At 39.8% G+C, this 21,993-nt stretch overlaps 1 protein-coding gene across 1 annotated transcript in view; it reads left to right on the top strand.

The window, feature by feature from the left end:
- IL1RAPL2 (interleukin 1 receptor accessory protein like 2) overlaps nucleotides 1-18,929 on the top strand; it is a 381,828-nt gene extending 362,899 nt beyond the window's left edge. Inside the window, exons 8-10 of the mRNA XM_059824474.1 lie at nucleotides 4,455-4,598; nucleotides 8,574-8,744; nucleotides 18,181-18,929. Coding sequence (XP_059680457.1) covers nucleotides 4,455-4,598; nucleotides 8,574-8,744; nucleotides 18,181-18,878 — 1,013 coding nt within the window. The 3' untranslated portion in view covers nucleotides 18,879-18,929. The remainder of the gene's footprint in view (nucleotides 1-4,454; nucleotides 4,599-8,573; nucleotides 8,745-18,180) is intronic.
- Nucleotides 18,930-21,993: the final 3,064 nt, after the last annotated feature.

The following is a 21,993-nucleotide window of genomic DNA, read 5'->3' as shown; positions in this document are numbered from 1 at the left end:
AGTACCTGAGCGTGCTGCAGATTGACCTCTGAGCCTAGGGTAGACATCACCATTGGACAAATGAACTAAGAGCCAGGTGGAAGAACAGGAAGACCAGCCAAGGCCTCTCTAGATGGGGCACCACAATTCTGGAAAACATCCATAGTTGTCGGTTCACCTGAAGGTATGCTGGATGCTAAGTGCTGTGTTTCATGGCTATGATCTCTATAAAATGAAAGGTGAGGGAGGGGTGGTATTGGGACAAAAAAGGGCTACTAGGGAGAGGAAACTTTGGGGTCAATGTCCTCTTTTTTGCTATTCATTTATGTGACCCACAGGTTATATGTGTGAAAGAACAGTATGCAATCCTGTTAAAATCAGTTGAATCAAGTCCTACTTACACAGTTTCCTCTATATGTGAGAGTTTTATGCACTCCTAGAAAGAAGGGCATAACACAGGTTATATTTTACGCTGAGTGATAAGAATAAAACACAACACGGAAGGTGCAAACCACTCTGAGAAACAAGGGCCCGCAGTTGTAGTGTGGAACACAAACGAATGTATATTCAACATCTGAACTGACAGGATGTCACAACTTTAATTAAGGAATCTGGTCATCATGATGAAGGATTAGCCTCTTTAGTGCAAAAAGCGTTCTACCCTTCCATCCACTGAACCTAATAAATACACAACTGATAGTAAGTATATCTATGTTGACACTGTTAAATGTTCAGCTGTGTTGCATATATTAGAATAACAAACTAGGTTTATTTATAACAAGAAAATGCAGACATTTCAGAGCTCTGCTGAAATTATGGAAGAAGCACTGCTGAATACAGAATTTGGAGGTGGAAAGGATCACTTCTCAGCTACTATGTCATATCTCTCCGCACTGTGGCTGTAGAAAGCTTATATTCCCCTCAGGCATTCTCAGTAGTTGATTTTCAAGCAATTAAAGTGTCATTTAAAATAACCACAGTATTTTCACTGTGTCCGTTGACTGCCTGTCCCAGTGCCCTGTTTATTTATTAAGTTCTTACAAACACTCAACCAAACTTTTCCTTTCTGCAACTTGATGTAATTACTTCTTAGCCTAGCTTTCTCCAGCTTGGATTTGACTGTAGAGTATTCATGAGCCAGGAAACACTACTGTATTTACTGACCTGTGACAATATTTAGGGTAGGACTGGTAGAAAGCTGTTGACCAGCATCCTTTGTGCATGTCAAAGAGGGGATGGTGGATTCCTATTGTAATGTGCTGCAGCTTTCCAGATGCTGGGGCACTTGGGAAAGGCGAAGAGGAAGCACAGATCTCTCAGCCAGAGAAATCCCCCTCCCTCCAGAGTCCTACCTGCTAAAGGCTGCATTATCCCTGTTGGCAAGGGGTGCTTGTAGCTCCGTTTTGTCTCCAGGTTGTCACAGTGCTGTAGGTTATGTCTGCCCTCTGTTTAAAGGTGTGATTGCAGCACATCAGGTATACACAAGCTAGCATAAGTCATGAGTCCTGCTAAACTAGGAAGGCTTGGATAAAAAAACAGGAATAAACCCGAAATCCAAGTTATAGCTGTAGTATAAGAGTTTCTAGAGTTAGTTCTTGTTTTGACATCAGGTGGTTATTTTTAAGCACATACTTGCTTTAAGGAAGCAAAAGGAACCGTTCAAGTATTTAAGGTGAAATATGTTGAAGTCGTTCGCTGTATTAGTGGTACGGTCCTCACAAATGCTTTCGGAGAATACAGGAGTGCTGTCTGTACAGCACCAGTGTACTCATAGCCCCAGAGCATGCATCATCATTTAGGATTTTTTTTTTTTTTAAATCTGAAAAAGAACCAAATCCAGTTTCAAACACCCAAAGCTACCAATGCAAAGACAGAATCAGGCATGGTCCTGAGGCCTGAATACCACTGCCTGCTATCACATTCTTCTTTACTGACTTTATTCAAGACCATGTTGTTACTTGTTTTCAAGTAGTTAAAAAATAATTTCTGGACAATCCAGGGTTTGCTTTTCTTTTTTTCTCCATGCTGTCCTAGCGCGTTTGGTGCTCAAATTACATGGAAACGCAATATACACTCACTTGTCCCTTAGTTGTGGAAATAGTTCAGGATTCCCTTCAAATGATATGAAAACAGTCCAGTATTTTAGTGATTGAAGTCTACATAGTCTTTAACATAACTGTCCTGGAACATGAATAACTTGTCAGGAACTGCAGAATAAAATCAAGCTGTGCTTTTAGTGGAAAGAAGCAGTGAATTTAGATAAAAGTAAATATTATAATGATGTTTGCTCACCATATATTTCAAGGAGGCTGCCTTTATTCAAGACATGCAGGAAACTAATTTTTGGGGGAGTTTTGATACTGATATAGTACTAAATGATGAGGAACCTTCTAAAATATATTTGTCTCTTGTTTATTGGGTGTTTATGAGACTTGTAGTATTTTAAAGACCATAATCCTCTATGCTACGTATTGGCTAAGTCCTTCTATATTCTTTTACATTAGAAACTATCAGAATATTATTATTTACTATTTTGCAGTCACTATTACAGCACAAAGCCCAGATTAAACTCCTTTCCTAATGTCAGGTGTGCTGCCTTCCCTATTAACCTCAGTGAGGACCGCTTGAGGAGGAAGGCATTTATCAGAGGCAGAGACTGAGAGCTGGAGTAGGCAAGAAAACTGAACATTATAGTTTTTTCTCCATTGCCTTCACCTTTGGATGGAAATAAGGAGCCCAAAAGCCTTGGCTTTCTGACTCCTTACGTCTGAACTCCAGGAGAGTTTATGGAGCAGTAGGACAAATACAGGACATGCAAAAGCAGGTTGATTCTGCCTTTTGAGTTGGACTTTGTGTTTTTGCTCAATAACTTGCCATTCCCCCAGCAAGTGAACACAAGTCTGTGCTCCTTTGTGGGCTGCAGGTGATCAGGACTCAGCATTTTCTCTCCTTTCAAGATGGCAGATTTGCCATCATCTCACTTTCCTAGCAAAAAAGATTAAGTACAACAAAAAAATAGCTTTTTCCCTGAAAAGTGATTTTAACCAACTTTGTTCTTCATTTGACCAGGTTTATCCCCAGAGCATATGCTAACTTTATCGTGCAGTGTAATAAAAGTCCCATGAATTCCCTGTGTTCTCAGAGAGATTAAATAGCTATTATAATAAGACTTTTTCCATCTATTAGTCCATGACTTCTTACCAGACAGACATCAGAGATACTGTAAACTGGGAATAGCTTGACATCCGATGTTAATTATTGAAATACAAGGCATGGCAAGGCAAGAATAACCCCAAAAGATATACAACTAATTTGCTTTGTATCTTGAAAATTACACAAATTACATACCAGTAATTTTTTCTGACCTAAGTTTCAGAAGCGTAAAGGTCACAAAAACTTTGTCTTGCCTGTATTACAGTTTTTACATCTTCACGTTGTATTTATCACAGCAGCAAGTATCTTCATGATGTCTTATCTAAACCAACATAGGGTCTTAGAGGTAGCTATTGTCAAATTGTCATCTTCTGTCTTATGGCTAAGTAATATGCCAAGTGGTATTATGAGCAATATGGTGTTCAGAGGACATTTCAGGCTAAAGAGCAATACTGTTAAAGTTAGTGTCTTACATCAGGTAGAGCACTGGACTGGTATTCAAGTTTTTTTATCCCATTCTGGCATTGGTTTGCTGAAAGACCTTGAACATGTTGCTTCACTTTTCTATGCCTCTGTTTCCCCAGCTGTAAAAGATGGATAATTGCATTTGGATGAATTTGTGAAGTTCTTTGAGGCAGACTGCTTGTGATGTCTCCTAAAAAAAGTGTCCCAGTAGGAAATTTTAACTAGCACTAGATCCCATTAAAGTATAATGTGTAGTAAACAAACTCCGTTAGTAGCCATCACAACTCAAACAAAGTGGCTCTTAGCAGCCTGATGTGTGCTCCTGGCTTCTCACATTATCTTGGGCATTCTGGATGCACAATTCATTCTCCAGTGATTCAGCTGAAGTCGTGGCTTGGCAGGTCACATCAGCTTATCCACTGGCTTCACAAATATAAACCCAAAATTTAATATTATTTGAGGGACTAGAGCCTCCCAAATGGGGTACAATATGTCTAGTATATCTATTCTCACATGCTGCATACAGCATTTCATGCACTCTGCCAATACAGAAGTTTCAAACTCCACAAGCTAATTAAAAGTTGATTAATCCTCTGTGTAAAATTGCTCATAATTCCCTTGTAGAAGAATTATGATTATAGCCTCAAATGCATTCTGGATGGTGATTTCAGTTGGGCAGTAGATGGAGTAAATGGGTAAAGTTAAGTAATAGGTAACGAACAAAAAAATTAGGCTTCCTTAATGTTACACTGGTTATAATTGGAAGCTGCACAATTTTATGTGGAATTGTGCAGTGGATTAGAGCAAATAAAGCTCGAAAAGATCATAACCTTTTCATCCTTCCTTGCTAATTTTAGATTTGATCTACAAAATAGAGCTTGCTGGAGGACTGGGAGCCATCCTTCTTCTGCTTATTTTGCTCGTGACCATCTATAAGTGCTACAACATAGAGTTAATGCTGTTCTACAGACAGAACTTTGGAGGAGACGAAGCAGCTGAAGGTAAGCAGGAAACTCAGTATATGCAATGGAAATATTTCAGAGACCCATAGTGATGAAACTTCTAGATTGACATGAATCCCAAAAGATACCTGCTGCCAGTTTAAGTTCAAACTACTAAGCACCCAACAGTGTAAAGCCCTAAGACTTTCTCCCAAAGCCCCCTGAAATCAATGAGTCTTTTCACTGAAATGTCACTGGGCTATGCCGTAAGCAAATGGGAGTCAGAAGAATTGTTTGTGAGTCTGTTACAGAGGCTTGAATGTCATTTGTGAACTGATTCCTCATGAGAACTCTTCACGATCGTGTGTCCCAGTGCCACATATGCCCAGGATCACTTCTCCTGAGATCCATACTGTATATGGGCAGCCCTTTCACCAGGTATTTTTCATTAAACATTTCCAGTGAATTGTGTTCAGGCTGCCAACTAATGCCAGTAACTACTGAGAGGCAATTGTTATTGAGGCTAACTAGTTACCTCAGTTAATTGGGAGACTGTAAACAAATTAGTGGAAATGTACAGCTTGCCTGGAGAGTATGTTTAGGAATAAACTAGGCTGGTGGTCAATGTTCTTCTCCCCCCTTCCCTCTCACTAGCATATATTCTGTTTGGTGCCTAAAGCTAAACATGTATTTTAAATAGAAGCTTTGATGCTTCTGAGTATAGAACATTCCTGCTCCTATGAAGCTGGAGTAAGCCCTGGTAAACTAAATCCAAGTGCTTTAAATCCGGTTATTAAATTCTTAACACTTCTATTATAGCATAATTAATATGATATTAATATGCATATAACTGGTATCTGCGAAATATCTGAAGTACAGTATTCAAGTACAGGTACTTTTCATAGCCCACTGCCCACACTCATGAGTCATGTAGGCAGTCTGGAATGGTATCTATAAACAGTAACGTATTTGAAAAAAGAGCAGGGAACACATTTCCCCTATTGTGCCGAAACAATGTGCAGTTGCACAGACCTGTTACTTCCTGCAGTTAGCGTTACTGTTATCAAAATAATAAATACATCTGTTTAATACTGGATAGATATGGTGTGAAAATGTTTTGCTAGAATGAAATCCATAGGAGTTTTAGAGAAGGGGTGGAATGACATCCAGGGGATTTTACAACGTGGAACGATAAATAGCAGGAATGGAAGTTAGGAAACTTCCTCCTTCTGGATCTTCATGTGTGAGTGGGAAAACCTAAAATGATGCTTTTTTCATACTATACAATACTGCACAATATTTATACTGATACATAGGAGAAAGTGAAGGGTGAGATTATGTGGTTTTGGAAGTAATTTACCTCTAACACCTTGGGATTATACCAACATAACATCTCTGGTTCACACCAACAAAAAGTGACTCAAAGTGGTAACTTCCTCCAGATTGTTTTGATTCATTTATCTCGTGTTTTCTGTGTGAAGCCACTGCATTTTTGTTCATGTAACTTCCTTGGTTCAATCACTTTTTAATTTATGAAACGGTATTATTTTCTAGTTGTTTAGACAAAGCCCCATGAGCACATAGGGGATTTTGTGTGCATGTTAATTCTGAAAACAACCTTTTATTTTTCCAGGGCATGATTTTAGAACTATTGCAGCTTTGTGTCTCATTCTGTTCCTGCAGAATGAAAGATGGAGGTAGAATATTCCTGAAGTCAAAGCATATACCGGGATGTGTCTTTCTACTTGTGTAGGCTATAGTGGGAACATACAGAGCTCCCATGAGCAGTCAGCTGTAGAGATGCAATTGCAGGGTCGTTTTCCATTTATACATGTATTTCTTTAAAATAGAACATTTGGAACTCAACAGATTTGTTTTATTCCTATTTCTAAAAATATCCTAGGTAAGCAATGTTGGATGCATTCACTTCCTGTGTTGTGCATAGCATTGTTTGTAGAGAAAATGATACTGAGGATTAAGAGAAGCCATTTAGAAAATGGCTCCAAACAGTGCTGCACCCAAAGCACACAGGGCAAGCAGTGGGCAAGCTTGGATAGGTCCTTCTGCTACATCCTGTCGATGTGAAGCTTGTGAAGAGGGAGTTGAGACTGTAGAGATGTAACACAAGCATACAGACTCACAGGAGCCCGGGGGAACTGGTTCTGTCTATGTCTTGCTTACTTGTATTGTGACTAGAGGTGACTTGAGAGGGCAGTTGTACCCACACAGCTGGAAGGGGCTGGACGCTCAGGGACTGCTTGCACACAGTCCATGCACGGCTTTCTTGCCTCTTTGTATGGAAGCTCAGGGACTGCTGCACACAGTCCATGCGCGGCTTTCACGCTGCTTTATAACCAGGCATGTCAGTGCTCTGGGGTTTGCTTTGCTGCCTTTATAGAGCTCTCAAATGTTTGCAGGGATATTTGCCTCCTGGATCACTTGGTGACTGGCTTCTCTTAAAAGGTTTTGGCAGGCTTCAATTACGGACAGGGTAGCAGGTTTTGGACAGACCTCCAAAGCTGAGTGGCCTTTGTTTCTTTGCTGTTTGTTCTTCTGTCATCTTTCCATCAGTAACTACTATTTTTGTGTGCTGTTGATTTCAAAGAAATATCAGCAAGCCAGGTGGACATCCTCACATACAGTTATGGTGACACTAGGCAAATTGCCTTTTACAAACGTATAATTATTCACATGCTTTGTCTGTAGCTCTGACCCTCATGGGTCTGGCTTTTTGTCAAGAATTATAAGAAAGTAACCATCATTTCAAGGTCATCAAGGAATGTATTGTATTATGATTAGCTATTTTTTCTTTTTATCAGTATATATTGATGATTTTTAACTGCTTTAATTACCTTTCATGTGCGCTACTCTTTACAGATAATTGGTACTCAGCAGTCCTCCATTCATGCAGTTTTGTCCTCACAACATTAACTATTTGATTTTTCATTTTCTGTACATAATGGCAGCTGTGCTCTTCCCTGGATACTGAATTGCTGAAGGTTGACTTTTTCAATATACTATTTTCCATTACTGCAGAGGAATAGCAAAGAGAAATGTCACTAAGGCAGTCTGATCCCAGCATGGATCCCAAGCTCGATAGTGGTGCCACTTCTGTTCCTGGCACAGTCACCAGCTCTTAGCTCCGTGTTTCAGATGCAGAGAGCTGGAGACAAGCCCCAGTGCTGTGCGGGAAGAGGAGGTGTGTGCTGCCCTTTCTAGCCAGACCACTGTGTTGCAGCCCCACTGTCCTCATGTGGCGTTGCCTGGGTCCCCTGTGTCACCCACTGCCTGCCTCCACCTTTTGATGAGGCTTTGCCTCCACCCCTGAGCTGCAGGCAGAATGGGGGGGCAAGTCTCCCCCTGCACCCCATTTGCTCTTGGAGTTATTTCTTTCTCTCATACTGTGAGCCCCAAGTATTTAAAATGTCCTGGATCAAGTGACCTCTAAAATTATGATATTGGTTTTACAAACTACAAGATTTTCTGAAAAAATGCTTTGGACCGTTTGTATTTGTCATTGTTTTCTGCATAATTGGTATTCATTTGAGTTAAGTCAAGTATTTTCTCACAATTACTTGTGCGAGGGAAGTTTTTCGTGCTCAAAACTTCCCAAACTTTCCAGGCTCAAAAACTTTTCCAAGCTCAAAACTTTCACATAATCATAGCATTCTTGAGGCATAGAAGTTGAAAGATTTCCACTAACAATATGTAAAGGATTAAAATAAAAAGTTCCAGCTTTAGTATTTGTATCAAAATTTTGCCCACGATCTTTTCAGATGTGAAATGTGTACATTGACCACATGAAGCAGAGTTACTAACTAGCTCAACATGCAGAAGAAAACTGAAAGGATATCCTTTGTCCAGATCTGAAAAATTTCTCTGTGAAAGCCAGATTATATGTTCCTGTGAAAAGTCCCAATTTTGTTGGGAAATGCTTGATCGTTTCAAGGAATAATATGATTTCCTAGTACTTTCCTGTATTCTTCCTATTGCTCTTGCAAACAGCAGGCTGAACATGAATTTGTTTTCCTACAGACAACAAGGAATATGATGCATATCTTTCATACACCAAAGTGGATCCTGATGCATTAGATTGTGATAATAATGAAGAGGAGCAGTTTGCACTTGAAATTCTGCCGGATGTTCTAGAAAAGCACTATGGATATAAGCTCTTCATTCCAGATAGGGACCTGATCCCTAGTGGAAGTAAGTATTTCTGACCTTTCAGTTTGAATTCTCTCTGATGCGTCATGAAGGGCTGGTGTGATAAGTATTAGATATGGGAAACCTCTCTTTGTGAAGTGGTTGTGAGGACTGGGAAAGTTTCCTCAGTACTGCAAATTTGAGCTCTAGGTTACAGCTTGTTCCTGCACGACTGAAATCAGAAGGAACTGCCATTGATTTCAGTGGAGGCAGGAGCTGGACTTTCCTTTCAGGGAAGGCTGCAGCACTGGAAGCAACTCTGTAGTCCAAAATCTTTACATCAGACATGGGTAGCTATGCAGAAAACTTCCAAAAAAGATTTTGTAGTCTCTGTTTTATCATTGAAAATGGGATTATTATTTTTTCCAATAATTATTTGTTTGTCTACAGCAGCTTCACAAGTAAAAGTCATCTTTCCCATTGTCTTTTGGGTTTTTTCCCTAACTTTGAAGTCTCATAAATAGCTACAATAGTTTCCCAGTTAATGGTATAGGTGCAATTTTTTCATTGGAGTTCTGACCAAGTGTTGCATTTCTGAGCAGTGTTGGTATTGTGTAAGTAATACTGATTCTTCAGAGGACTATGTACAGCCCAGTGATCTGATGCTGTTTTCCATGCTGATGGTGAAATACAGTTGTCCATTTCAAATCAGTTTTGCTGCCATGTCTGAAGATTCAGCAGCACCTTTGGATGTCTGTACCAACAATTAATGCTTTCCTAGCTGTAGTTATGGCATCTCTTCTTCCAGATTCATTTTTGGAAAAGTCAAAAAAGACCATGAATCATCTGCATCATGTTGATGAATTTTGAATGCACAGTATGTTTGCTTTAATATCACATTTATTTGAAATGCTATCCTTGTGAAAAATAAGCTTTTTTACAAATTCTGTCTGCTAATCACTTCCATGAAAAATATTAGAAGAGAATATGAACGTCTCCCTGTATGCTACTGTATAGGAAATATGAACAAGAAAACAAAGCAATGGCTGTGCTGGAGCAGATGTCCCCAAACATGAAACAGCTAGAACATGGCTGCATTAGCAACCTGCCTGCCAAAAAGCTTGAAACTGCTGCCTTGCTGCTGCCAAACCCTGGTGTCTGCCCCAGAAGTTGGAGCCTCCTTCTTCTCTGACATTTGAGGGAGCTGGAGGGAGAGCTCTGAATCCTGTACCATTGGGAAAGAGGAGTCAGAGCCTGGTCAGAGATCATGCAAAGTCCCATGTAGTGGCTTGAATTTATCATGCACGTTTGCAGCTCCTAGGTTAGAGCTGCTTCCCCTATTCCTTTTGGCCTCCCCCTGCAAGATGCGAGTTTTACTCCCTTAGTGACGTATTACAGAAAGGGGACTTGGCTCGTAGCTGCCTTATTTCTGACAGCACAAGCAAGTAGTACTGAATTTTTAGATATTATTAAGAGAAAATACATCTTTTTTGTGTTAAAAATCACAGAACTGTTGTAAATAGTTGTTTCATATCCAACAATATAGCAGAGTTATACATAGCAATTATACAAGTGAATTAAAGAGTTTAAAGCTAGCCCTTCAATGATAACTATACTGAAGCACAGATTAATCTGAAATGAGAGTCTTCTTTCCACTTGCTGTACCAGCCAGCATGGTATTTTATTTTTGTCTATTTTTGTCAGTCAGACACTCAGCAAATACTTGTCATCACTTTGGGTATTCATTTAACCTCTCCTGAAAATGTAGGGTACCTGAAACTGTCAGTTCTCATTTATGAACATTCACAGATTTAATACCTCATTTTTAACTCTCAACCTCACTTCTTCAGTATTATGAAAGGGCCTGATTCTAACACATGGAGCCTTAAGAACACTTAATCAGACATAATGGCAATGCAGAATAAAATGTGGAACTGAAATGAGTGCGATTTGCATGCTTTAGCTTTGAAAAAGATATGGGGAAGGCACTTTATTTTGAGGGGGCAAGAGGGAGGGAGAGGTGATGGGGAAGGAGGGAAGACTCAGACTCCTGTATTTGTAAGGTCTCCGTGTGCGCTGGCCAAGTGGAACGGGGCTGTGTTCTGCCTAATGCTCACCAGTCTTACAAGGACTTGCAGTGCTTAGTGAAAAGAGCAGGCAGTGTGATGTGGTATGGACCTGCTAGAAAATTCAGAGGTAAATGTAACATATTTTAGAGTGACTGTCACAAGAAGTGGTGGATGTAACAAAATATATAGCTCTTCAGGGTAGATTTCTATAGAAAAATGGGGGTTTGATCACAGTTATCTGTTTTATTTGAGGAAATATCTCTTCTCAAATGTACTGCATTTCCTCGTCTTTTGGTGTAAATGACTTTCAGCATAATGGAATGCTTTCCCACTCTCCATTCTGATGTGTTTCCTTCTATATCTTGTGTATTAAATGTGTGCCATTCCACCAGTACAGCAAAGAAGGTGTGTTTTGTAAGGCTGATTGTTTCATAGAATCTCTGCAATTTTAAGGTGCTGCCACAGGAGGGTGTGCATTATTGCGCTTGCTTCCTGGCATGAAGCAATACATACAGCTGCTACTTGGATTTGAGAGCAAGCAAAAAATAGATTTGTTAAATAGTATTTCATTAACTTTCTTGCATGCTTCTCTGAACAAACTAAAAGCTGACTTCAGAAAAAATCAGGGACAAATTTGATTGTGTTTCTGTCCAGCTGGTTCATCTCTAACCTCTGGGGAAAAGCTATGATAGGCTTTGCATGTCCCTGTGCAGCCGAGGGAGAGATTACAGCCAGATGTGCCTTAGCTGGGACGCGCACACCCAGCAGTGAGCTCCTTTGCACTGCATATCCCAGCTCTGCATTTTGGCTCTGCGCTGAGGGCCATCTGTTTCAGGGATGCCCATGGAGCAACTGTTGTTGTCCCTAGGAGGACAGAGGTGATGGCTGTGGGGACTGAGGCCACCTCTTCACTGTTGGGAAGTAGATTCTTGGCATCCAGAGTTCAGGTCAGATGGGACTGAGTCATATTTTGCAGTAGGTGTTGGTTTCTGCGCCTTCCCAGGATACAAATGTTATCCCAGTGGAGCGTTTTGTCCTAGTGGGAGAACCACCGTGAAGGGTGCCAAGGGCTTCAGTGATGCCCACCTCGCCGTGGCCAGCAAGGACCTTGGTGCTGCCTGAGAGCAGCACAGATGGACCCGGCTCCCCAAACTGGCGAGGTGGAAACAGGGCTCAAGCAGCCACTGCTTCTCTGCTCTCACTCATGCAGAGGCCCATGTGGCCATGCAGGCTGGAAGATGAAAGAGGTGATACAGCAGGGAAACGTGACACGCAGTGTGCTGTGTAAGCAGCAAGACCAAGTTTGTAACCCAGGATTTGAGTTGCATGTTATAGGAAGTACTGTAGCAGCTATTCTTTTCTTACAGAATATTCTTTGGTCTTAACAGCGTGAGTGTTCTTCATTCTGTCAAAGCTGACAGCACATATACCTTTCTGCCTAGGTAACTAAGGCATAATTGGACATGTTAGCCTTTATAACGAGACTGTGAGCCCTAAAATACAGTTGCAGTTGTTACTAAAGTTTCTTAGCAGTTACCATTTTTTCCACCCTATTAGTTTTCAGGGCTTTTTTAACAAACCCTTTCCCACAGCAAGCAGACTCTCAAGCCCTGTGAGCTTTTTAATTCAGTGTTAGGAGACCTGAGGAGACTGAGTAGTTGGGGGAGAAAAATAGAAATAGTTCTGTTTTTACCTGAGCCATTTTCTGTCTTGCTAAGGATGATGTGTCTACAGAGAGAAAGATCTATTTGCACTTGACTCTTCTAAAATTGGGACTACATCAGAGGAAGATATTTTTCTCACATGGTTTCTGCAAATTATTTTAAACCCTGAAAGTGAAGAGGTCAAAACTGTCAAGTTGGATTTTTAATACCAGTGATACAAGTCTATTAGAGCATCATCTAGTTGCTCTCTAAGCATATGTGCATTTGATCTTGACAGGATTGAAAAAACACCAGCAATTCTCTCCAGCTCAGCCCAGGGTATAGAGATCAGGCACTGAAAAGAACAACGGTGATGAAATAAAAATCTTTGCTTTTACCTGAAAAATGAGAGGTTGTCAGCACAACAGGAGAGCACCTAAGGCCTGTGATAAAAAGTACCCAATAGTCAATATTGCACTTCTGGCACTTTGTATTTTTGTCTGCCCATGTGTGTGGTTTTTGCCTGGCGAATTCCAGCTTCCTGGATGAAGAAAATCCACTTGGACTGCGTGCCTGCGGTTCCCAAGGAGCCTTAGGTATGGGACACCATTTGTATGGAATGGGAATAGAATACCCAGCTCTGCAAACTCCTTTCAGAAGTCCCTGGTTGTCTACTCTGTATGAATCTTACACTTAATGCCAGGCATGGGCGGTGGTAGCAGGGATACAGAGGAATGACAGTTGAAAGTGGAAGAAATATGAACAAAAGCCAGAAAGGCTGGCTACCCTGTAACAGTCCACTGAAGGCCACCAAGGTGGTCAGGGAGCTGGAGCACACAGTTCAAAAGGAGCACCCAAAAGAACTATGTTTCTTGAAGAAAATGCCAACAAAAACAAAGGCAAGGAGGAATCTTATTGTTGCCTTTCCAGTGGAAAGCAGAAAGATGGAGACAGACTCTTCTCAGAGGTGCACAGTTGTTGAACAAGATGCCACAGGTATGAGTTGCAACACTGAAAATTCCATTTAAACATTTGAAAGATTTTCCTCACCATGAGGGTGGTCAGACACTGGAACAGAACCCAGAGACACTGAGAAGAAACCTCCAACTTTGGAGGTTTTCAAAACTGTACTGGACAAGGCCCTGAGCAATCTTCGCTGGTCCTGCTTTGGGCAGGGTATTGACCTGGAGACCTCCAGAGCCCCTTTTTAACCTGTATGAATCTATGAGTCTTTGATTCTAAATATCCAGAATTTTGATTCCAACATCTGTCGCCAAAACAATTTCACCAAAATCAACCACTTCAGACACTTCAGTCTGCAAGGAGACATCCCCAGAGCCGCCATCTTTTCCTTCTTCTCCTTTGCCATGTCAAATGCAGAAAGTCTGATGATGGCTATGAGAGTGGTATGTGGAGAGGGCAGTGAGTCATGTTGATCTGCATTATTTGTTTCTTTATGTTGAACTCATCAGTGGTCCCTTAGCTTATACTGGGATTGGGCTCTCTCTGGAAAGGGGCCATCACTCTGCTCTGTGTTTCAGCAGTTCCAACTGCATTGCTGTTCTGGTCTGAGCTAAAAGAAGCAACAGATACTTAATAAATAGGAAAAGCACGACATGCAATCATTTTTGTTATAATAAAGTAATCCAGAGTTAGGGTTTGGGGACTATTCAGTTAGGAAAAAACAGGACTGAATTATTCTTCTATAAATAACTTTCTCAAGTGATAGTCACATTGTCAAATGCAGAAAGGCTGGTTATTTTCAGAGTGCCAGCAACCAGCCAGTATGGCGTTGATGGTAGATACTCTTTGGTTCTTGTGCTGCTGCAGACCGTGCTTCCCAAAAACATCCATAGGACTTTGATACGTTTTCTAGTGTCCTTTCCCTCTCCCTCAACTGCTTCTGCAAATCATCCGAATCTGGTTAGTCAGTCATTTCTTTGTGTAAGCAACTCTGTGTCCGTGGTATTCATTAATTTCCTTGCTCTTAGTCTGCTTGCATATTAGGTTGTCTGGGTTTCCTTCCAGCCTGTGGTTAATGTAGCTCATTCAAGATTCAAGAGGCAGTTATGCATGATTTAACTGCAAATGGGATGCATGTGTTGGACTTCTCCAGCGCTTCAAACTACAGTTCAGCATCGTTACATGTTGACAGTGTTTGGTGAGCGCATATTTGCTATCAGGTGATTTGTCTTCATTACTAAAGGGCAACCATGCAAAAACTATGTTTGTTTATGGGTCTAATCCATACCTCCTTGGGCATTGCATTGGACATGATGCAAGTAAGTTAGTGATAGAGCTATTCATAATTCTAATTTTTTTGACCAATGGGAAATGCTAACATTTTGAAAAAGTTTTTTGTGCCATATTGCAAAATGGTGTTTCAAGGGAGGAAAAAAGGGTCAAAATTTAAAATGTTCTTTTTTGATAAAATCAAGTGGGTTAATTCTAATGCTGACATTTTATTTTTACATTCTTGTTTATGATAAAATACAGTCTTTGGGAATTAAAACCAAATAATTCTATACTGACTTTGTCAAGACAATTTTTTTCTCCCCTCACAATGAAATGTCATTGAAGTTGACATCTCCTGCAGTGAAAGTGAAGTTTCAGCAAAACGATATTTATCTGATGGAAATATGTTGGTCTGGAATCTTATAGTTGATCCTAGTTGGTGATGTCATTCCTGAAATCCCTGCTCAGTTTTTTTTTTTAAAGTGAAACAGAGCCATTGCCTGACAATTACTTCTTAGTTCACTGGAAAGGTGAAAACAACCCTTTCCTCCATCCTACATTGCAATATAGATTGCTTGGATTTAATACCTTCTCATGGGCTGAACTCTTAAGACAGACAATTCAACCTGCAGTATTTTGAGCAGTCTCAAATTCCGAAGTGAAAGGAGGGTGAGTGATTTAGCAAGTCACAGGTTTATGCAGTCAGTTTGGTACCACTGGAAAAAATAAAGCTTGAATTTCCGCAGGCGGGAATCATGCTTTTGCTCCCAGAAATGTTTACGTTATGCACGTTGGACGTACTGTAGAGTGCACCCAATGGAACCATGTGCTCCAGGGAAGTTGTCACCTACCTTTAGCAGTAGTCCCAAGCTGAAGTTATTGGGAGTACTAAGTACTTCTGGACCAGATGGCTGGAAAATGCGTTTGCCTTTTCATTTGGGTTTCCAGTTTCCTACAATACGGTGCATTTTATCCTCAGTGCATCAGCAGCCCCCCTGTACATTGGCCATGTCTATCAGTGAAGCAGCTGCAAACTTGGAATTTGAAGGAGCACCTAGTAGTCATTTGTGAAGGTGTCTGTGTAGTCGTCTAGAAAGCTCTAACTTGTTGCAATACCCAGTAAGTAAGGTGGGCATGCCCGAAGTATGGGAGAGGCACAGAGGGGAGAAGTATCCATCTGAGAAAATAGGGAATTTTTCCTGTCTTCTTCCCACATCATTCCCTGTTTGACTAAAGCAAAGTCTGGTGAGTTTTTGATTGAGATGGTATAATGGATTATTGCTGGGTTGTTGCTATTGAAATTATTGCCGCTGGATATTTGAAGACGTGAAAGTGGCGTGATTTTTTTTTGTTTTGTTGGTTTGGTTTTTGTTTTTTTAATCGGATGCATATAGTATATGCACAGCTGTGCTTAGCACTAACCTGGATATGAGGTACTGACCAGTATTGTATCCTGCAGAGAATTGTCTTGTGCATAGCAGTGTTCTGAGTTGTTTGAAGGAGAGATGAATATGTCTCAGGAAAGATGCATGATAGTTTGTTGTTTTACTGTATCTTGCAGATTCAACCTCTAATGATGAAGCTTCCCACCTAAATTCTTTCTTTTTGGGAGCAGAAAGAAAGGAAGAAAATGAAGAGTCTGAGCTGTTGATACATTGGGATAATCTCTTTCCATTGTATTGAACATTTCTACCTTTCCTTAAGTTTTGTTTCACCAGTTCTGCTTATCATTTTCTCATTGTTGCTGATTCTCTCCCCTCTCCGCTGCCTCTCCCATGGATTTTAATGTTGAATTTTTTTCATTAATGAGTAACTATTTTACACAGAGCAATGTAGGGGTTTTCCTCGTAAAATATTTTAAGGAAAAAAATACAAAACTGTAAATGCTGCATGATTAAAGAGTCATAAAACATTAACTAAAAGTCAGGATTGTTGCATAGACATTTGTAATGTATGTGTATGTCTTAAATTTTTGTGTGTCTGTGGGATGTTTGCAATTGCCTCTTTTTTCCATTTGTGAAAGAAATTCTTCTTGCTGCTAAGTGGTGAAATAAAACATTGGTAAAGGCAGATTTGATGCTAACTATGCCTTCAGTCTCATGAAAATAAGCTATTTTAGAATGTTCCTGTTGGCCTATTTTGTAGCTATTTACTTTACTGGAAGTGGTGTGAATAAGCATGCTGTGGTATGGTGCCTGGGACTATAAAAATGAGTCTTGCAGTAACAGATGTTGATTAATGATGTTATTTGTAATCGTTGTTCCTGCTAGAGGGCAGTGTGTGTAAGTGAGGCCCTGCCCTGTGCTGAGTAAAGATCTGTTCTGTGCAGCTCTTGTGTCCAAGTCTTCATTTATAACACATGCTTCTCCTCTGTTGTCAGGCGGCACATTCTGAGTAGCATGGTCAAGAGGTTCATGTAGTTTAAAAAAAAAAATTATATCCTGTCTCACAATCACAATGCTATGCAACCAATGAACACTTTTCGGCCCTTAATGTTTTTTTTTTTTCAATTTAATTGATTTCTTTTTTCTGGTCTTGACCCAAAACCCATTGAAATTTGTTGAGGTCTGTTCATTTGAATGGGTTTTGGATCAGGTCTGTAAGTAGATCTCTTTCCCATCCTGTTCCATGTCAGACCAGTGTAATTGGCTTCTTTTCCCTAGCATCCCTGGGACAAGAAAAACTCAGGGATCCAAGTCTATCTTCAAGAATATTTTGTAGTTCAATAAGCTGACATCATGGAGCTAATGATGGGGCTGGCATTTCTGCTTACACTGATCGTTTGCAACTACTTGGCATGCATGAACAAAAGAGTACTATTTTCTTTGTCACTGATGTCTCAACAAATAAACACCTCCAATATGTTTAAATTTTCCATTTGTTCCTGTCACTTGTGAAGTTTCTGTTAATACCTTGGGGTACATAGAAGCACAGGTTTGTGATATTAAAACAGACCATTGGGCCACAAAGAATGTTGTTGTGCTTTTGTAGTCAATACCTAAAGAAGAAAGAGCTACCGTGATGCTTTTATGCAATAGCACAAGTTCTGCATGTGATGAGGGTTGATTTCTTTTTGAGCTCTTGAAAGTTACAGTTCATACACCCTGCAGCACTCTCACGTCCTTGCATCTGAAACACAAGAACTGCTTCCCAGAGTGTGCTTCCCTCAATGCGATGTTAATCATAACAAGCGTTAATGTTAAAATTTACACAAACATTACATTGATCTTGACCTATATTTTTTCAGTAAGTGAACTGTGTATTTTTAGACGCTAATGCATCTACACAGTGATGATATTATGTAAATGTCATTCTGTTGAGATGAACAGGGTGGAGGGTGTAATTAAGGAGTTTTCTATATGTACTTCATAAATAGAAATACGTTGTGATACACAATCCTATTTTTGTTGCAGTATATTGTGAAATGCCCCTTGTCTTAAATGTTGTGGATCAGTAAGCTGTAGGATTTTGTTATACGTGATTGTAAGCCTGATGTTTTGATACAATAGACTTCTTTATTCTTTACTCTTTCTCTCTTTCTATAATTTGTAGCCTACATTGAAGATCTCACAAGATGTGTTGAACAAAGCAGAAGACTCATTATCGTGTTAACTCCAGACTATGTTCTCAGGAGAGGATGGAGTATTTTTGAGATGGAAAACAGACTCCATAACATGCTAGTCAGTGGAGAAATCAAAGTTATTTTGATTGAGTGTACTGAATTAAAAGGGAAAGTGAATTATCACGAAGTGGAATCTTTAAAGCACACCATCAAACTTCTCTCAGTGGTCAAGTGGAAAGGACCAAAAAGCAGCAAACTGAATTCTAAGTTTTGGAAGCGCCTAGTCTTTGAAATGCCAGGGAAGAAAAAGGAGGTGGTGTCTCGACATCAGGTCCTGGATTCTGCAGAGCAGGGCCTTTTCGGAGACCTCCAGACTGTACCCTCTCTTGCTGTCACAGGCACTTCTGCCACCTTGGTAGAATCGCGGGCTGATTTAACTGATTACCATCAAGCAGACTCTGTGCAAATGAGACATTATTGCAGAGGATATGAATATGATGTGTCAGCAGCAACATTGCCAATAGCTTCCATAAGCAACCATCACACATACTGTAACATACCTTTGACACTACTAAATGGACAGCTACCTCTTAACAATACCATGAAGGATCCCCAAGAGTTTCACAGGAACAACCCATTGCTACCTTTATCAGCAAAGGAGCTTAGCTTCACCAGTGATATTTGGTAGTGAAGATCAGGCCTCTTTTGAGATGCTTCATGACCGCCGTGAAGACACGTTTTTAAAGAACTTTGCCCTAACGCCGTGGGGGGAGAAAACATATTCGAAGCAGCAGCACACTTGTTTGCTTTTCTACTTGAACTTTTTTGTTTACATTTGCAAATTATTGACAAAGGGGGCATTCTTTTGTAACTCAGCAATGTCCTTCCTGTCTTTTAATGTACAGTTTTATTGCTTCTTTAAAAAGGAGGGGATAGAAAAAACATATCCCATCATTTTACAGTAGGTTTACAATCTGGGATGGATAAAAGGTCACTGTATATGATCTCCAACATCCAAACATATTTAAGTAATAGTATTTGAAATACACAGAAGTTGTTAGTTTTTTCGTATAGACTTCAGTACAGTTTGAAATTCTAATCATGCTATGAAAATTATTATCTCCTGCACAGACCACAAGGGGTGAATCGTTCTCAAAAGGAAGGAGGAGGAAACCTTCCCGCTAACATTGTCTCACAAATACATTTTAGAAAATGACCAGCTGAAACAATGGAGATGAAGCTTTACCAATAAAGTGCATAGTAACAGTTGCTGCAGAATAAATCACCTGCTCACATCAGCATCTCTTCATTTTATTATTGAGGCATGTTGTATTCCTAGTCAATGGTTAGCAATGTGGTTTTATTAAACAACTTACTAGAATATCGGAAGATGTTTAGAAGGATTTTAAACAATTTTTCTGTCGATTATAGATTATTTCACAATTTTTTGCAGATTTTTTATGACTTTTTTTAAACAGTTTAAGTGTAAATTTACCTGTCTGTCGATCAATTCATTAATTTGAAATTTCTTAAGATCTCTTGAGCTCTTTTAAGATTTGTAGTAAAGGCAATGTAATTTTACATAGGATTTTTTTTCCAAAATCAGTAGTTACAATGTCAAATTAACCTTTTTGTGAGAACGTCAGCAATAGAAAATAATTACTACAGCAATATTCAGCGATGAAGTGCTAAATTATTCAGGTTTACTAGTAGTCTGACTTCAATTGCAGTGATAATCACCTGAGACAATTCTCTCTCTGTTTATCTACCTGTCAATTTATGTACCTTTTAAATATGGCTGAAGCAGGAATATTTCTGCTCGCTGTGCAACGAGTGAAAAGTGATAATTTTAAGCAGCTGGTAAGGTCTTGCATTTCTCACTTATGTGAGTGATCCCATCAGTCAAATAGGATACTGTCATTTATCTTCCATGAAAAGCATTCTTGCTGCTTGTGGATGAGACGTGTTATACAGGTACTCAGCATCAAGCATTGCTACTCAGCGAGTTGAGTTGTCTTTGGACCAGTATGTTTCATGGAGATTTCCATACTCAGTTGATTAAGGGTTGCAGAGTCAGACCATGGAGGCAACAGTATTCAAGGAAAAAGCTCTAAATAATGAAGGCAGAAGCCAATTTTGCAGTTTTTGGCACAGCTTTAATGAAAACACAGTAGACATGAGAGTTTTGTCTCAATAAGATCTGCTGGAGCAAGTTCCCAAAAATATTTTTATGGCAGGCAACCTTGCCTGTATTCCAGTATGTTTTTAGCATTGTTCTCTTTGACTGCATGAATAAAAGTTAGCACTCTGCACTCAGCTGCCTGTGGTTTCATCAGCAAACAAGTTCAGTAAATCCTTGACATTTTGCAGTGGTTCCTAAATTGTACCCTACAGTCAAATGGAAACAAACACTGACCTAAGACTTAAAAGTATCCAGAATTGGCCCAAAGGCCATGAGAATGATCTCAAATGTGCAATAATTCATAGAGGTCGGTATTTTTCCATTGCTTCTTTCCCCAGTTCTTTATTCTGTGCCCTCTTACACCAGTTATTATCTGTAAGATTTTCATTAGGTTCTAAACCATACATGTTTCTCTTGTTTTTTCTAGCATTATTATGCATTTGACACTAACACCGAAAATGGAAATCTAGAAAATATGTTAATTTATTACACAGTATAGGACTATAACTTGCTCTTTTGTGAAGTTAAGTTCCAAACATATAGGTGTTTAATATACGTATTTTTCTACTGAGAAAGAAAGTGATTTTACCTCCATTATAAATATATGTATTTCAACCTCCTTCCAGAAATTTACAAAATTTGCACTGTTTTATAAGTGTTACAGACTGCGTTTACACTGGCTATGTTCTTTAATGCAAAGTGTAATTTAAAAAAAGGAAAAAAAAAACCTAAAAGAAAACCCTGCATGAAAAGAGCTGCATATGTTTAAATGAAAAGCTGTACTTTTCATTATTTTCCTTTCCACATTACTCTAGAATCTGGTTAATTCACATAGAATGTTCAGTGAGATCTTAAACCTACTAGTTCTGTATTAAGCATGCAAACTCCAAAAAAAGAAAAAAAAACATATGCAGGTTGGTCTGCTTCTTTTATTTACAATGACTAAATATGGGTAGCAAATTCATTTACCTGATGATAATATATCTCTTAGAGCAGTAGCTATTAAAAAGCAAAATGCAGTCATGTATGCATTGAGGTAACATGAAAAGAACAGTTTTTCTGTCATTTTGCAAAAGCACATTATGTGTCTGTGTATCGATATCTTTTAGTTATAGACGACAAGTCACAATCTGCTTTAAGATTTCAAAGTGTGTATTGAGTACTATGACAATATATACATGAATCGGAACGGCCTGTACCCCTCTGCTTTTAGTGTGGGGATGGGGACCTGAGCTCAGGAGGCCCCTCATTGACTCAGTGTCACGTAATACTGGTATGACATGCTAGAGGCCAAGTGTTTCCGAGGTAGCGCTTAAGGGTCTGGAAAAATACAGTCAAACAGTGAAATGCATCCATCGGTGGGACTTGGGTGGCCCAGAGATCGGGAGCTTGTCCCGCTGTGAAAGTCGCCCCTGTAGCGACCCTCCAGCGGGGTCCCTCATGGCGGCAGTGACAGCTGGATCAGGGCCTTGGTGGCAAAAATGTTCTGGCTCATTCATGTGAACTTCGTTAGCTGAACTAGAAGGGCAGAAGGGCATTTTGCGTTCCTCTCTCACCAAAGCCATGTACTTACTCAGCTGGATTTATCGGGGAAGCGGCCAGGGCACTACCCTGACAGTGC

Source organism: Gavia stellata, chromosome 14 (genome assembly GCF_030936135.1).
Source record: "Gavia stellata isolate bGavSte3 chromosome 14, bGavSte3.hap2, whole genome shotgun sequence".
Lineage (NCBI taxonomy): Eukaryota > Metazoa > Chordata > Aves > Gaviiformes > Gaviidae > Gavia > Gavia stellata.
Note: the sequence above shows the minus strand (reverse complement) of the source record. Positions and strands in the feature narration are given on the sequence as shown.